Source organism: Crinia signifera, chromosome 7 (assembly GCF_055691185.1).
Source record: "Crinia signifera chromosome 7, ASM5569118v1, whole genome shotgun sequence".
In the NCBI taxonomy this organism is placed as follows: domain Eukaryota; kingdom Metazoa; phylum Chordata; class Amphibia; order Anura; family Myobatrachidae; genus Crinia; species Crinia signifera.
In genome coordinates this window covers 174,380,685-174,399,735 of record NC_139223.1, presented here as the reverse complement: position 1 = coordinate 174,399,735, position 19,051 = coordinate 174,380,685, and the positions used below count along the sequence as shown (strand labels likewise).

The 19,051-nt window shown below is 44.2% G+C and overlaps 1 protein-coding gene across 1 annotated transcript in view; it reads right to left on the bottom strand.

The window, feature by feature from the left end:
• Window positions 1-16,915, bottom strand: part of SLX9 (SLX9 ribosome biogenesis factor) — an 87,764-nt gene extending 70,849 nt beyond the window's left edge. Inside the window, exons 1-2 of the mRNA XM_083154420.1 lie at window positions 16,693-16,915; window positions 15,643-15,751 (exon numbers count right to left, since the gene is read on the bottom strand). Coding sequence (XP_083010546.1) covers window positions 15,643-15,751; window positions 16,693-16,851 — 268 coding nt within the window. The 5' untranslated portion in view covers window positions 16,852-16,915. The remainder of the gene's footprint in view (window positions 1-15,642; window positions 15,752-16,692) is intronic.
• Window positions 16,916-19,051: the final 2,136 nt, after the last annotated feature.

Below are 19,051 nucleotides of genomic sequence, written 5' to 3'. Positions count from 1 at the left end.
GGAGGTTGGTGCTGCTGAAACTGAGGGAGCCACCTGAGGTGATGACAAGGTCTGGAGAAATTGAGCCACTTGACGCTGGGTAGTCTCTACTTGTTCCAATCGAGCCATGATGCCTTGAAGAACATCCGTCATGGAGGCCTGTGCTTCACCCGATTCCATCGGGTCAGTGCAAACTGTCACGGCTAAAGGGCTGGATGGAGTCGTGCGGTGCACAGGAACCGGAGACGGACCAGGAGGAGTAGGATTGAAACGTGCAGGTTTAATAACTGATTTCATAAATGATAAACTTCACTCAAATACTTCTTTAAGTGACAGTTGGAATAAATTAAATAGAGTCCAGCACAATACTAATAACGGGCAGGGAAATCTGGAAACGTATACTTGGTGAGCCAGAGTACATAGATGAGGATCCGGAAGGAGGTTGATTTGATGACAGAAGAAATGGATCCGGATGACTGAAAGATGATGGAATGAATGAGTTGTATGAAGGAGGACAGCGGAAAGCTGTGCAGGGTAATTCTGGGACACAAGCAGGAACAAGCACTAGGTAGGACTTGCAGCATTGGTGTCAGGAGAAAACTTCCTTGTAGCAAGATGCAGGGAGCAAGGCACCAGAGTCAGGAGAGAAAGAGCCAGGATCCGGGAATCAGCTAGGAGTTGTGAATGACTCCAAAGACTCATTGCACTGACACTGAACAGCCTAGGCAGATCCCCTATATCCCCAGGGGATGGCTGCCATTGGCTGTCAGCACAGGATGAGGAGGGAACCTCCACTCTGGGCCAATCTGTCTCCTGCCCTCAACCAAGATGGCGACGCCGGCCTCCCGGCACCACTACTGCTGCCATCCCTACCCAGAGCTGCCGCTACCCGCACACCGCAGACCGGAGCCTGCACACGCTAGCCGGCGGCGGGCGCGGACGGGTGAGTACTGTACCCGCCGCGCTCCGTCGCGGCTACGTGTGACACTTGTAAGGTCAAAGGTCGTGACCGCACCGCATGATAAGTATGGTGGAAACACTGGCGCCAGATTCCAACAAGAAAACACTGAAGGTTCCTCACGGTGTTCAACATGCGCTCACAATTACATACAAAAAGAGGAATTAACCTGGGCTGATGTGCAATCAGAGATAAATACACAGACATTTAGAACAGTTCTCACATCCTTTACCATGTGCAGCGGAATCATACTACGCCCTAGTATGTGAGTGCATGCACTGCGGCTATGCAGATACTGTGGTCATTTGCGAACGTTTAGTCACCACAGTGGGAGTAAGGCGGAGCGTGGTTTCCAAATGACAAAGATACACATTACATTACACATGACTATTTGTCAATCATGGTAAAAGGTCATTTCTATTAAAGGAGACACCAGAAAAAGTGGTAGATGAGGTCTAAACGTACTATTCTTTATTTGGGTGCCGGACGGGGTCCCAACAGTCATTTACCAGACTTCGGGATCCCGACTGTTAAAACACCGACAGACTGGTTCCCGACGGCCACTGGCTATGCTCCCTCGTGGGGTCCACGACTCCCATAGAAGGAGAATAGAATAGGTGCCGAACGTAGCGAGACACTGTGCTTGCAAGGGGCTTTGTTGCGCTCGCCATGCCGTCAGGCATGTCGGGATCCCGACGTCGGGCTAATGACTGTCGGAACCCTACCCACACCCCTTTATTTCAGGACACACTGAAACCGCCCCTTCCCACCATTACAAGAGAGTAATGTGCACTTGGTGTGGATCAAAAAAAAAAAAAAAAATTGTATGGATTCGTAAATTAACCCCCATAGCGACCCGGGTGGCTTGGACACAGTGGCCTGATCATGTGGGGTGGGGTGGGGTGGGGTGTGGTCTATCTGTACACTATTCTGGTCATGTGAATCCAGCCACGCGTGACCTGCACATCAGGATTCTGAACTTATTTTGAATCTCCCCCTCCCGCGCTACCATGTGAGCAGATGTGTACGCTTACACATTCGCTCGCATTATTAGATGGTCGCCCATCATATAGCGAATGTCTTCAGCGAGTGAGAAACTCTCCGAAGACGTTCACTCCTGGGCTTTGCGCATGCACAACTACGTGCAGACCCAAACCATCGGGGACGGGGGTCGAATTCCCTAATAGCAAATATCACGATTAGCCCTTGGTAGGCAAAACTTTGACAGCCAAAGTGTAAACTTGTGCGATACACGTGGACATCCCCCCCCCCCCTATTGCCATAGAGTCAGTTTTAAATCTAACGATCAATTTAAAAAAAAAAAAAAAGGGGTCAATGGAAATTAAGCTAATGCCATATATACTTTACATAAATAACGCAGTATATCCAAACAAACCTTATTAAATCCCTAGTGTAGCGTTTAGCTCTGTTGAATATACTGTACATAGGATAACCATAGGTATGATCCCGTTGTCCTGCATGGCTTGCAAGGGTACCAGATACCTGCTGGAGGTGTGAGGGGGGGGTGGTAACACCCCTACACATATGGTGGAACTGCTCGCTAATAGCTCCCTACTGGCGGAGGGATAAGGAGACGGTTAGTCTCATACTAGGAGAGGAATTACCATTCTGCCCTGGCTATTGGCTACTTAATTTCTTGAAACGACCTCAATCTCATTTTAAGAAGTCACTTTTTAGACAAATTCTTAGGGGGTTTTCAATCTCCCGCAGCCATCTCCCGACTTAGGAGATGGCTGCAGAGCCCTATTCAATGCGGTCTTCCCTGACAGCATTGAACAGGGGAACTTGGCAGAACGAGCCCAACTTCACAAGCAATCGGGGTCGTTCTGCTGAGAACTGACAAACTCCAGGCTGCAGCTCGCCGATTCTCAGCCACGCCCACTTCTCGTCCTGCGACAGGCGGGACATTGAACCCCGTGCAAATTCTCAGGACAGGGCTGTTGGGCCATCTCGACAGCCGTGGCCCAAGATTGAATACCCCCCTAAGTTCTTCTAAGGTTTTGATACCGATTTACTTGAAGACTTTTCACATGGATGATCTTTCCACCTCATTGGCGGATAGAAGGAAATAAAATGGCAGCTATTCGGCTCCCTTGGATAAATTTTAAAAACGCTGAACATCATAAAACAATACGATGAGCATGTTAGGGATTTCTTCCCTCCCTATGCTATAGGCCCCTATACTCTTTATCTCTATGGGTGTAAGACTCTTTCCCTATTCTTATCTCTTCCTATATTTCCGCTCTGTATACCCCTTTTTGTATCCCTCTTTCTTTCCCTATTTCCATCTCTCCTTTCTATTTCACTTATATTACATCCTGCTAATTATTCTATGATGATGCCAGTTTCACGTCAGATTCTCCCATTTTTCGCTTGTCCTTTCTTTAGCTTTTTCACGATGATAGATTTTATGTTAAGGTGAATTGTATAAAGGGAGGTGAATGTCTCTTAGGTTTATTCTATGCTTACTTGATGTAATATGTATAACACTTAATAAAAATTTCATATGCACAAAAAATAAAATAAACCCACCATAGGTATGATCTAAGCATGCGGACAGAGAGGTAAATATGATGTAATAAATCCTTACCACTTTTTCCTAATAAATGGTAGAAGGTGGGGAAGAGTTAGAAAAGCTCTGTAAAGTGTCAGTCACTGATCTATATGTCTTGGTCACCCTCTCCTCTATGCTGTCATGTTCTACTGTATACTGTAAATGAATGTGTATATCCAGGCTGACATGCTGTCTCCCTTTGGTACGGTTGCTCACACCTCTCTACACAGCTATGTGAATTAGTTTACAGTCAGTCAGGCCGGCGCTTCTCCAACTCCGTCCTTAAGACACATTAAACAGTCCAGGTTTTAAGTAAAGTCACAAATGAGCACAGAGGGTTAAATCAAAGTGACTTATACCCCTTTTCCACCAAAGATCCCAGATCCCACCCGGCATTTGGAACACGGATCCAAGCCAGGTCGGATCCGGGATTTGCACGGTTTACACTGCGGTACCTATCTGCAGTGTAGACGGAGGTGATGCTTGAAGATGACAATCTCCAAGCGCCGGGACCACCGATCGCCACATTAGGGGCAAGCCCAGCACCAAGTAAGCTGCTGTGCTGCGCCCAGCCCCCGTGCACCCCCCAGCCCCCATCTGCAAGGTTAATGAATGCTGCACACCGGCATCCATTGACCTCCTTCCTGCCTCCACCGCTGCCTGCACAGTACAGCAGCGGAGGCTGTGTCCTCCCACGTCTAACCTCCATACTGACCGCAGGATGATGCGGTCTGGAGAATGGGCTTCACCCATTGATGTAAACGCGAGGTGGGTAACCGTACACCTCAACACATCATAAAGCAGGCCTGGCTGTAGGGAGGGACCGGGGGAAGCTTCTCAGCTGCCGGTCCATCATCTAGGTATGGGCGACCATGGGACAGTGGCACAGCCGGAAGAAACAGTCTCCTGCCAAAACGGGAGATGCTTAATGCCCTTGATTCCAGCCTGCCGAATGGTTTAATAATGATCTACCTGGTCAGATTTTTTAATTTATTTTTTATTCCATAGAATTCAGTGGTAAAAATGTCGGTCTCTGATTTTTTTTAGGAAAAGAATAAAAAACACAGTTATTGGGACCACACCTACCAACGTTAATTGAAAACCGTGCGCAATAGCCACCATTTTTTTCAGCTGAAATTCTGCGGCCAATGGAAGTCAGCCATATATTCAGCAGTGCTCATTCCAGCACGTAGAGAGTTTGATACACCGGTTATATAAATAATAATACACACACTGCGGATAGAGATGCACGCGACATATGCGGAGTCATTAGAGGACATGCCTAAATGGAAAGCTACATTAGTTTTGCTCTGATGGTGCCATGAGCAGACTACATAAATAATCAATTCTTAATTGATTTTTCCTGTTAATGACATCAAGTAAAAAAAAAAAAAAATATGTATATGTATTTGAAAACCCAGGACAGGGCTGAGTACAGCGAGAGATGACACAAAGTGTCAGGACGCAGCAGTAGAAGAAGCTCCGGGGAAAACTAATCATTACACAGATGCAGGCGTAATAACGGGAGCCTGGCGAAATGACCTCAGAGAACGCCCAGGGAATTCATGGTGAGGAAGGGAAATGACCTTTTGGCCTTCACTGCAGTCCAAAACAAACAGTGTCCTCAACATTCCCAAATACAAGAGGAATAAATCTATCCAAAAGTACACAGGAGGGATTGTGTTTGGAATGAACATGGCTAGATTCAGGTTTCCCAAAAAAATCATGCTATTAAGGATCCATCAATTCCAGAGAATTGGCTTTTCATGGAAGGAAGAGAAAGATCCTGTATCCAGAAGAAAACTCCGGAAAGTATGGAAAAGTAGAAAAAGCCGGTTTGCATGACAAAATAAATATTTAGCAAAGCTTTTAATAAAGTATTTTCTATCCTTTGTCCCTTGTCATACACATAACTCAGCCTCCGCATTCTCATAGGCAAGATCATTGGGTTTGGATACAAAATTAGACCATGGTGCAAAAAATCTGAAAGATCTGGAAAAACATCTACCTCCATAAATCGTGGTCAAAGAGAGGAAACTATGGAACATAACCTAGGTCAGCGGTGGCCAAACCTGTCCTCATGATCTACCAACAGTTCATGTGTCTCAGGCCACCTGTGGATCTATAGTAGGAATGACTGCAGCAGGTATGAAAATGTGACAGTTAGTAATGACTACAACTGTGCACCACCTAGGTGATCTGGGGAATGTGACAGTTAGTAATGACTACAGCTGTGCATCAGCTAGATGATCTGGGGAATGTGACAGTTAGTAATGACTACAGCTGTGCACCAGCTAGGCGATCTGGGGAATGTGACAGCAAGTAATGACTACAGCTGTGCACCAGCTAGGTGGTCTGGGGAATGTGACAGTTAGTAATGACTACAGCTGTGCACCAGCTAGGTGATCGGGGAAATGTAACAGTTAGTAATGACTACAGCTGTGCACCAGCTAGGTGATCTGGGAAATGTGAGTTAGTAATGACTACAGCTGTGCACCAGCTAGGTGGTCTGGGAAATGTGACAGCTAGTAATGACTACAGCTGTGCACCAGCTAGGTGATCTGGGAAATGTGAGTTAGTAATGACTACAGCTGTGCACCAGCTAGGTGGTCTGGGAAATGTGACAGCTAGTAATGACTACAGCTGTGCACCAGCTAGGTGATCTGGGAAATGTGACAGTTAGTAATGACTACAGCTGTGCACCAGCTAGGTGATCTGGGGAATGTGACAGTTAGTAATGACTACAGCTGTGCACCAGCTAGGTGATCTGGGGAATGTGACAGTTAGTAATGGTTACAGCTGTGCACCAGCAAGGTGATCTGGGAAATGTGACAGTTATGTAGGGTACACACCAGGACGACCCGCTCACGATGCACATCGTGAGCGGGTCGTCAGTGTCTCGTCCGACCCGCTCACGGTGACGTGGGGGGGCACGACCCGCTCACGATGTGCACCGTGAGCGGGTCCGATCCGATGGCGACCCGCACCCGGCTGTATGGTCGTCATTGAGATCCTACCTGCAGCAGGTTGGATCTCAATAACGACCGACCGACCCGCGGGACCGCGCATCGGATCGGTATCGGTCCACACCAGGTCAGAAAAGGGCCCAATCAGCACACAATCTACATCCAATTGATCGGAATTGGATCTAGATTGTGGGGATCGGGCCCTAGTCGTCCTGGTGTGTACCCAGCATTAGTGTCGCAATCCCCACCATCATATCGTGTGTCCCCCATTTGGCTATATAGTCAGGCTTTAAGGTTATCAAAACATCCTTCAAATAAGTCCATCATTCCCGGTTTCGTGAGAGTGGCCACAAAACAGTGTTCCAAATGGGAGACACGGAAACCAGTGGTGGTCACGCATGAGGACTGAAGGGTGGGTGAGCAATCATCGGAACGTGGTACTAAGCATCTTTCACACCTATAGTAGGACATCTGACTTTCTCTATGGCTTGGAGTGTACTGGCAAAAAAAACTGAATTAATTGATTGAACCATCTACCATCAAGAAAGGTTTGGAAGCCTCCTGTTCTTGTATCTAGGAAGGTCCAGCGTTCCGCCCATAGAATAGTTTGGTTACAGGCATAAAACATAACAGAGATAGGACCAAAGGGTTAAATCATGTAAATATAAAAAAAAAAAAAAACTTACAATACTATACTTTTCCATTACTAACCCATTATGTAGTATGTGATCCAGCCCAGATTGGCCAACGTCCAGGAAAAAAACACAAAATAACCCATTTTAAAACGATACCACATACAGAGAGGTACACACACAGCATTCCAGTGCGCTTACCATGTGCAAAATGTGAGCTGCACACTCCATGAATAATTAATAAATGGTTTTGGCCCATTAACCTTATGAAATTCATCTCATCGATTCCGAAGTCACATAGGTTAGCTTTCCAAACCAACACGACCTTCAAGCATTGATTGTTTTCTTTAACGGTATCACGTTTGGGACGGAGATCCTGTTACTATCACTTAGATCTACCACCTTCCCAACAAACTAATAGAGCCTCCTGCAAGCAATAGCGAGCGACTTTCAGAGGAAAGACAAGGATCGGGTATCAGGGCTTTCTGTAGTTACAGCACAAGTCTTCCTCTGCTCGGCCCACTCTTCCTAAAATGTTCCTGTATTTTGAAACCAGATTTGAATGCCGATACTTGAAGAATGTAAAATAATCCACACGGCATACACCATTTAAAATGAGCAGGTTGGGCTTAAAACCTTTTTTTTTAACCACAATGATCCATTATAAAAATAAAAACCATTAAAGCCGGGTACACATTAGAACAGTGGTCTCCAACCTTAATTGAGGAGCGAGAGCTTCTCGCGACAAAAAAACCTCCCGGAGAGCTACAAAAATTTGATCAATGCCCCTGATACTATGCCCCACACCGTACTGCCTCTGCGCAATATGCTGCACACTGTAATGCCCGCCACATTATGCCACACATTGCAATGCCCCTCACACCTAATGCATACCTCCCAACGTTAAAAGTAGATAAAGCAGCAGGCGCCGACATTTTTTGGGATATCACGCAAAAATCGATACAGTTGGAAGGAATGCATTATGCCACACCGCAATGCCCAACACGCTGCGGGGACCTTCAGCCTGCTGCTGATGGCATCTTCCATATGCTGCAGGGACCCCCTGCCCGCCAGCGCTACCCGACCCTGCGCTGCCATACCCCTCTGCATGCCACGGCCCATCGGGTGCTGGACACAGGGGCGGCCAGACGGGAGGCGCAGGCGGGCAATAGTGGTCGAGCCACCCGTTTTGCTCAGGCGAGCAACGGGTTGGCGACCACTGCATTAGACAATTTAACTACATTTGTTGATATCGACTGGTCGTTATGAAAAATTCGAAATAGTCTAGTGCTATTTATGTAGAACTAAAGCTGTGTACACACGGGGGCGATAGGGGCTTTAATCGCTGGGAATATGGTCGCAGGAGACCATATTGCCAGTGATAGAAGTGTGCCCCGGCACGCTCCCGTTTTCTGCCCCATTGTAATCGCTGGTCCTGCGACCAGCTAATTACCTCTGTGGCTCCCCCAGCAGAGGTTCCTTTTCATCAGCGACCATCTCTGGTCGCTGATGAAAAGGAGACACTGAGCAATATATTGCAAGCAATATATCTCCCCTCGTGTGTACGGGGCTTTAGTGTTCATTCTAGCACCCGCTATCTTTGAAAACCCATGCAGTCCCTCTTCCCTGCCTGTGGTGTCGTCTGGTGGTGTTTCTAGCACAGGTATGGTTTGCATATCAGTGCTGATATAACAGACCACACTGGGCTAGAAGCACTACAGCAGACAGCGACACCCCAGGCAGGGAAGGGGAACTGCATGGGTTTTCAAAGATAGTGGGTGCTAGAATGAACACTATAACCTTGATGTTTGTCTTGTAATATTTTGAGTATTTATTGTGCAGCTCTGCGTTAGCCAACATCAGATGCACATAATCAATAAAATCAGTTTTCAGGTGGAGGTAAAAGGAAATGTGAAATCCAATATCCCCACTTCCGGTTCCAACTGACCAATATAACTTTCGGAACACCGCTGAAACCAAGTATTAAACATTACACTGGGCCCCACTAAGGTTCTAGTGGTGTCACCACATCTCTCCAGTAAGTAAATACAAGTCAGAGAGCATTCATTTATATTATATTACTTCTTTTTTTTTATTTACGTTACCTTACGTCAGGGGAAGACCACAAACCCTATAATGATACAACGACAATCAATGAGATATACCGGCCACTTCAGGTTTGCCGAGAAAGGTTGTAAATTAAATCATAAAATGTAGGCATGTATAAAGACAATTTTGCCTGCGAACACAGAAGCCAGTCTGACCAGCAATATTCAGCCCTTCTGTGGGAAATGAGAAATGACAGACTGCAGCACAAGGGAAGATACGGATCTGCTTCTGTCTCCCAGAGGAGCTAGGAAATCACACATCCATACTGCACACACAGATACCATGTAACAGGATGCCGCTGCCCTGCGAATCCCTGGAGAGAAACCCGTATCTCAGTCTCCTGGACCAACCAATACTCAGGCATATCAATAAAGAACATTTTAACCATTTTTAAAAAGACAAAACCATGGTTTTAAGGTCTATAAAATGCTCAAGAACTGCAGATAAGACTCAAAAAAAGGGAAACAGTATTCATGGAACAGAAACATTCTGGAGTGTATGACATCTCTAGAAGCTTCTTCCAAAATGACACTCAATCATTCCGAACTGCATCAGATACAGGGGGTCAAGCCAACTATGTGATTTATGAATTCATTTTGCAATTTAAATTGGAACCTCACACTGAACCAGACTGGGTATCGTGCCTTTACCTGTTCGGTGTGAGAAATGGTAGGGAAAGACGTTGTTTTAAAAAGGTTAAAAAGTCAGAACACCAAGCATAACCCATTGAAACCCCCGCCTAACCCCCCAGCCACCCATTGACTAAATAGGCAATTGGAAGTCTCCAAACGGCTTAATTATACTAATAATTAAAAGGTAATTTTTGTGGATTTAAGAAACGGCCTCAAAGAGCAACTTTTTCATTGTTTTATTCACCCTAAATTACTTAGATTATTTTTTGCTTTAAATTGCCTTTTAGGTACTTGTGTACTAGCACGGCGCCCATCGCATCGCAGACCATAAGGCATACGATGGCAGGCGATGTTATACAATTTTAAATCGTATACCATCGCATTGTATGTTACCATACAATGGTATGTTATTTAAAATTGTATAAGCACCCTAATGGGTTTCTCAATGTTAAAAGTGCCCCCTATAACATAATTAAACGTGATGGGTGTTTAGTATGTTAAAAGAACACCCAACGGCACCCCCACTATCAACGCCAACCCGAAGCGTGGCGAGCGCAGCGAGCCCGTGTGGGGCAGCGGTACGCGTCCTCCAACCTTTTCATACCCCCACTATCCACGTCGGCGTGGAGTTTATTCTATATAGTGTGGCGAGCGCAGCGAGCCTCCGAGCCCGAAGCATGGCGAGCACAGCGAGCCCCGTGAGGGGACGCAGAATACATTAAAGCGATACACAACCGCTCGCCACGCTTCGGGCTCGGTGGCTCGCTGCGCTCGCCACACTATATAAAATCAACTCCACGCCGACGTGGAGAGTGGGGTATGAAAAGGTCGGAGGATGCGTGCCGCTGTGCTCGCCACGCTTCGGGTTGGCGTTCATAGTGGGGGTGGCGTGGGGGTGCATTTAACATTGTAAGCCCCCATTAGGGTGCTTATACAATTAAAAATCGCATCGCTGTGCATTGGGTGTATGGCATGTGATGCGATGATATGTCGTGCGACTTAATATCGTGGGCGCCGTGATAATACACAAAGTACCGCTTTTTATTTTCTGTTTTACCCCCCAAAAATATTTTTCCTCCTTTTTCTTTATTTTTTCTTCCCGCATGAAAGTTATAGAAACAGATACAGAAAAAAAACAACCACAGAATTCAGCCATTTAAACACCATTTAAAAGACCTTCCGTACTGTCTTCATGTACACTAAAAGCCTACAGTATACCTTTGCAAGCGGAAAGGGTTTTTTTTTTTTTTTGGGGGGGGTGTCTAGGAAGGTCTCCCCACATTTTCATCCACTTCAGCAGACTAGTCCCACACTCTTGATGCAAATACCCCCAACAAGCAGTTTAAATTGGATTGGAGATTCTCGGATGGGTGGATTCGTGCCAGGTCTGGGAGTTTTAGAAAACAAACTTCCATCCTGCACCTACAAATATCCTAGATCACTCGTTTCTGCATAAGCCAAAAACTTTGCTTTAGTCCCATTTGCCAAAAGCCTGACTGCTGCATGTCCTATTCAGCACCTAGTAAACTTGGCTCCATATTAATCAAAATATGCCATGAAGGGTTAATGCTGACGGTGAGAACTCACCGTGCCAAGTACTTGTCTGCATACAGATTTACTGATTAGTGTCAGAGTGTGGCCCCACTGCCAGCTCGTTAAGTTTGTTTTGCATTCACCTATAACACTAATATACCCATACAGTGGTTATGAAGAGTCATTTAATTTGCATTTTGCAGCAGTTAGCACATCCTTGGTACTTTAATTTCTGTCTATTTATTATTGCTTTCTGTATTTAAGAGCAAACTGTTGTATATACAGAATAGATTTCTAAACTGTATTCACTGATTTAATGATTCACAAAACCAGTGTAAACATTTTGGTCTCCTTTTCTTTGAATTTGGATTTAAGGGATCCGAGAATTGTGGCACCCACAATACCTATTGTTCATGTGATCAGCAGTATTTATGTTGTGCTCCTGATTTTTATAGCACTGTATAAAAGAACATCTAATTCATACTGAAGGTTATAAAAAGTTTACACAAGGTAAAGGGACAGCAAAGAATTCAGTTATGCGTAGTACATAATAGAAAGCAAGCAGGTTGGGCTGACACGTTATCTTCTGAGTCTAGAACTTCTCAAGGTATCCAATCTATTCTTATCGCTCTTCCAGTGATCACTTCCTTTCAGGGAAATGTAATAGGTCAGAGAATGCCAGAGGTGTGAGAGATTTAGATTTGGGTGGGTTATTTTGGTTCTGTGCAGGGTGAATACTGGCTGCATTTGCATGTAACCCACATATGTTATACAGCATAAGGGAGGGTATTCAATCTAGACTGCTATTTCCGCCTGGGGAAACAGCACCGCCACCTATTCCGTTTCAGACAGCATTGAAGGCGGATTCCGACAAAACAGATCCGATTCAAAACAGATTTGACTTTAAAAAACAAGTCGGACCTGTTTTGTCGGAAACGGGAGCATATTGTTGAATTCACGGCCGTTTTGCATCAATCTGTGGTCGTTTTCACTAAAACGTTCACTTTGACACTCGACAGGCGGAACATTGAATTCCGCTTGTCGAGTGGAGCGAAAATGGCCAGGGATTCTGACAAACAGCCACTGGCCATTCTGCTGTGTGGGATATTTCTAATTACTTTCCATTATTCACCAATCTTCCGACAATTTTGAACAAACAATTAAAATCTGTAGTCTATTACGTTTTTGGATACAAAGATGATGACCTCTTCTTTTGGCCTTGCTGTATCCTTTCTGCACAACAACCTCTGTCAAAACCAGCGTCTCGCAGATCAAAGTCACTTCATGACACCAGTAACCTATTTAGTTTTTGTAATCTACAGACCAACAGTGTAACCCTTTTTGTACATTGATATTTATCTCTTACTGTGTTTTAAGGCGTATCAAAAATAGGAGTGTGAAACAGTGGGCAACATATATTTACAGAAGCAGAACAAATAACTTCCATCCACAGTTTCACAGGAACAGAGAATGAATCAATGACAACATCTCACTTGTTCTTCAAATGTAAATGGTTAACATTCAAAACAAGCGTAAAAAGTGCACAAAACAATTTAAAAGTGGGAACAGAAATAAGGGGGATTGGTACTAAATCCCAGCCGCCGAAATCCCTACAAGGGGGTTGGGGGGGGGCGTGGATCGCACCCCTTGCGGGCTCGATGCGCCAGTATTTACCCTGCACAGAAACAAAATAACTCACTCAAAACTTACTCTCTCTGCACATGCTACATCTGCCCCCACCTGCTATAGATTATATTTTTGGGGTTTTTTTGCCCTGCGAAGATCCAAGGACCACAATTATTACTACACTCTGAGCACACATCAATTAGATCAGTCTCACACTAATCATGTCCACATAAAGGGGTCCCACAAGGACTTGCAAGTATAGAGTTGTGATTACACAAGCCTGTAGGGTTTGTGCAAGAATTATTAAATGTAGAATAAGGAACGCAATGTTAGTGCAAAATACTCCTACAATATCCGAAAAACTACAACAGAAGGTAGAACTAGAGGGGATCAATTATAAAAATATATATTTATATGCATAAAAATTTCATAGAAGTAGACACAACTTTAAAAGAAGTTCATCAATGGTTTAAATCAGAACAGTGATTGGGTACAGTATTCACAATTAGCAGCAACGTTTTGGGCTTTAAGAACTTCGTCAAGCCAGAATTTTTAAATGACATACTGCTCCACGGTCATCAGTGCAGAAGAATTACCATCACAGGCTGTACATGACATGTCCCCCAGGCGGCCCTTAAGTATCAGCACAGCGTTCCCAAAGCGCGCATATGTACGGCGTGCGTTTAACAGCCGTGGAACACATAGCCGGAAAATGTCATACTTCCTCCTTCCACTCAGTAACTTGTGGTCCAGCGGCCTCGCTACTGATAATGGCAACTGGAACGCACATAGGAGTTCTACCCAATTATTATCTGTATCTACAAAATACTTAGTCTTACTTTAGCTATATATTTAATTGTTATAATAAGTTTGAGTATAGATATTAATATAAAGTGTTATTGGCGGCTTGGGAGCCATATTGCCCTGTACACAAGGACCACCCAGTGTCATCAATCAGTGTATTACCTTCCAGATATTAAATTAGACATTTATAATACTTTGTATACCTATATATGATTTATTTTCTTTTTTTTTTTATTGTTTTTTTTTACATACCAAGGGAACCCCCCTGTGTCACAGGAGAACACCTTTCAAAAAGTTTTTACAATTTTTTTTGTATATATGTGCAAAGTACACAGCATTTAAAGAACCATTATCCCTAATATTAAACACCATAAGACACTAAATAGGAATAAAAACAGAAGACTATACAAACATACAAGACGACTAAATATAAACCATATATGGTGTAGTGCGTCATGTATCACTTAGCCCAAAAAAATATTTCAATGTGTTGTACTTAGGCCACTAGGCAAGGCCGTATCCAAGCTAAAAATCCATTCAGCCTCTTTCCAATGAAGTGATAATTCTATATTGCCACCTCGATTCAATAGCAGTATCCAATCAATTAGTCTACGTCTCAACATTGACAGGTTATGTCCTGCTTGTTGCTAGTGTCTATCCACTGGTTTGTCTGAACCCCCGGTTTCAATGGCAGCACGTATTGAACTTTTGTGGTTAGCCATCCCGTCTCTGAAGTTGCGCTTAGTAAACCCAACATACAGTATGCCAGTCCACAAGGGCAGGTTACCAAGTAGATCACGAAATCCATTTGACAATGTAAATAAAGAGGTATTGTAATCGGTTTTCCACTATGTGGATGGGGAAATTGTGCCCCTGTAATCATTGACCGGCAAGTCATACAGTTGCTACATTTAAAACAGCCTTTTCTCGTGTTGTAAGTATTCTTGGTTTGTGTCTGTTCAATAGGCATCCACAAAGGACGCATAAGGTTTTATTGTAAGTTGGGACTACGATGATAAGCCATCATTGGTACATGATGTACCACATTCTTCAATTTATGGTCGGTGGCTATAATAGGCCAACTGCACTGATATGACCGCTTAACGACTGCCGCTTTGTCATCACAGCAGCTGGTATAGATTATTCTGTTTTTCTCTTTTGTAGATGCAGACTGTTGTATTACCCTTTTTCTGGCTTTAGATAAGCAATTTTCAATTTATGACGACTGTACCCACATTCACTGAAACGATTTCTTATTTCATCGATCTGCTGCTCTGCCATTTCAGGATCACTATTGACTTAGTACTCAAATGAATCGGATTACTTGATTTCAGAGTTGGTGGACGGTGACTGGTATATAATAAAGTGTTGCGGTCTGTTGTCTTTCTGTTAAGTGTTGTCTGTAGTGTATCATCTTTTTTGTACACTGTTACATCCAGATGATTTCTTTCTCAATCTTTGATGTAAACTTAACTTGTGTTTCCAGGTTAAGTAGGATACCATCTCCCAGAATTTAATCTCTGTGCCACACCACAATACAAATACATTGTCTATAAGTCTATAGTATTTTAATATATCTGCTTCAAATTTAGAAAGTATATATGTCGTCTCATATTGATGCATGTAAATGTTAGCATATGCCGGTGCGAGATTCGAGCCCATCGCTGTCCCCGACCAGTTGCTTGTAAAAACGTATTTCCATATAGTAAATAATTTAAGTACCAACATTTCCAAAATCATCCAATACTTTTATGCCTCTCTATTTATACACACACACATATATAATGTTCATTAGAACAACTTATACTGAGTTTAGTAGATCACATACCTTTTTTAACAGACACCGAACTTTGTGTGTCCACTTCCAATTTCTGTGTTAAAACTTTAGGGTCAATATTTGTTGAGGCGAATATATCAGAGGATGAAAACGTCCAATCCTATTAAATAATGATAATAAAAATAACAATGTTACTCTATAATACTTTCTCTTTATTTTTTATACTTTTAGTATTTGTTTGCAGCGGTCCAGTTCACTGAACGTGTGAACAGGCAAGCTGCAATGTTCCTTTTACCCACTACAACCAGAGTGAACATCAACATTTTGTATGTAAACTGTGTGTGTATGTGTGTGTGTATATCATAGCGATAGAAACTCGGGTAGACACTGGAGCGATGGGGAGTTGATCAGACATCCACGGCATCCCAGATCACCCGTGCATACTGGAACGATGCTAATGAAGGCCGGAATGATCACGGTTCCGTCCCTTAATAACATGCATGGTGTTGCTAGCGATGTTGCTTGGTTTAATATGCAGAAGATCAAACCTACGCCTCCCATCTACTGAATATGCAGGTCAATTTGGCTATGTAGCCAATAACCTGCATATTCAGCAGGTATCAGTGACGTCTCTGAACAACATTGTTTACCAATATCGTTCAGTGTGTATACTCAGAGACCCGCATCGATATCGGCCATGACCAGCATCGCATAGTGTGTATGGGGCTTAAGAACGACACATTTTTTTTGTGATCATTGCTTCATCTATTGGTCTCAGACTCCTCTGTAATTGCGGCAAAAATCTGAGCTTAAAGCAGGACAGAGCTAGGGGCCGGAGGAGACGTCCGGGGTTCATAGCAACTTGTGGACGACATTCCATTTCTGTGTTACTGCTCAGGTGTACCCTGATTGCTTGCATATGGGAGCCCAGGCTGGGGGCACTTAGGCTGCATCATGGGCTCAGTACATTGCAGGTAAGAGGGCACAGCCTGGACACGGGTGGCTGTGGCAGGGGGTATGCCCATACACACCATATGCTCCATATACCCTGGTACTGGCACAGACAAAGACATCGCTACGGCCCGGCTTGCTCTCACTCACCTTCCCACCCAGCGGCTTGGTCCACGCCATGGATCCCGGCAGATCCACGGGGCTCGGCGCCCTGCAATCCGGGGTACTGAGCGCATTCTCCGCCGGGGAAGGGACTCGGACAGCTGCATGATGCAGTTTCTGCCGAGCACGCTTTATTTTGCCCACCATATTACCGGCAGCACGGAAGCGAGAGAGGGTCGAGAGAGAACCGCGTCCCCATAGCAACGGTCCGGCCAACATATACTTCCCCCTTCCCCGGGCAACCACTAAAGCGTTCCGGGGTTGATTGTGCCCGGCCATTTACATGGTTTAATGTGGAAATCCTAAAGTTGTACCGTGTGTATGTGTGTAAAACATATATGTATAGATATATATAGATATATATATATATATATCTATATATATATATATATATCTATATATATATATGATACACCAGTAATGTATTGAAATCAAATAAATGTCAAATCTTTACAATTTTATTAAAAAAATATAGGAAATCTTCACCCCCTTATGAATTAGGGGTCACCTGCATACAACATAACCGGACACGTTTCGTCCCATAGAGACTTCATCAGGGACATATCTTTGAAAACGCACAAACACACCCTGAAATGAATACAGGTTCAAAGGTTTGGCCCAAGTATGGAATTAATTATCTCCCTTGTTCATTTTTCTCCCGAGCAGATAGAAATTAATCTAATTGAAATAATGCTTGGACTGGCTATGTCTAGGAGTTAAACCTCGAGAAAGATGGAGACCTATGAATACTAATCAATACTAATACTAATACTAATCAATACTTATCCCATGAGCTTCTGAGTAGAAATAAGCTGTATCGTTTTATTCACCGCGGTTAAGGGTATTGTGTATATTATATATAGAGATAGAGAGAGAAAGAGAGAGAGAGAGAGAGAGAGAGAGCAGGAAGGGCCGTCACTCAGGACTAAAATGAGCTGCAATAAATAATAGCTTGCCCCGGTGCCAGCTAACAGAAGGCAGCAGCGTGGTACTGCCCACAGTATATAACCAAACAATGAATGGGCACTCAGGGACTCCAAAGATGCTGGTGAAAACACGGACCAAAATTTATTTCATATGTGGTCTCACAGGCGTCAACGTTTCGGGGGCCGGACCCCCGTCGTCAGGACAAAATGCAGACAAAGTATAATACAGAATAAAGTGCAAGTGCAGTGATATATATAGGACATAGAAGATGAAGCGCTAACTTACCCCCTCCCTGTAGCCGTCCCCCACGAGTGTCCACAGGCCGGTTTCCGGAGTCCTGCGCACAGCAGTGACGTCACCACGTTCGGCGGCGTCCAGCTAAGAGCACGTCATCGCGGCCGTCATCCCGCGGTCACGTGGGAGGGCTGTGAAGAGGCATGCAGCTCACATTTAGCATAAAAACAGTGCAATACAAAAAGTCATATAACAATAAGGCATCCATAATCAGTACATTCATCGGAGGATGCAGAAGTGAAAACGAGCATAAAAATAGGCACACTAATGTGAGCTGCATGCCTCTTCACAGCCCTCCCACGTGACCGCGGGATGACGGCCGCGATGACGCGCTCTCAGCTGGACGCCGACGAACCTGGTGACGTCACTGCTGTGCGCAGGACTCCGGAAACCGGCCCGTGGACACTCGTGGGGGACGGCTACAGGGAGGGGGTAAGTTAGCGTTTCATCTTCTATGTCCTATATATATCACTGCACTTGCACTTTATTCTGTATTATACTTTGTCTGCATTTTGTCCTGACGACGGGGGTCCGGCCCCCGAAAACGTTGACGCCTGTGAGACCACATATGGAATAAATTTTGGTCCGTGTTTTCACCAGCATCTATGGAGTCCCTGAGTGCCCATTCATTGTTTGGATATATATATATATATATATATATATATATATATATATATATATATATATTTAGATGGAGACTCGGCACTCCAGGTACTGAGATGTAATTTCTTGTATGTTGCCGGGTGCCTTCTCCTGGTTTAGGATGGATATTTGGGATGGTGCGGGCGGCACTCTCAGACTTAAATACGGTGTTGGCTGTAACAAATTGAGCCGACTGCCAGATTGTGATACAACGTTTCGATTTTAATATCGTCTTCAGGTACACGAAGACTATATTAAAATCGAAACGTTGTATCACAATCTGGCAATCGGCTCAATTTGTTACAGCCATTGCCGTATTTAAGTCCGAGAGTGCCGCCCGCACCATCCCAAATAGATATATATAAAGCACCAAGCAACGTTTCAATACTTGCGTATTTTCGTCAGGAGCCTGACGAAAATACGCAAGTATTGAAACGTTGCTTGTCTTCAATAAAGTTTTTCTATTTTGGATTATCCATGTGTC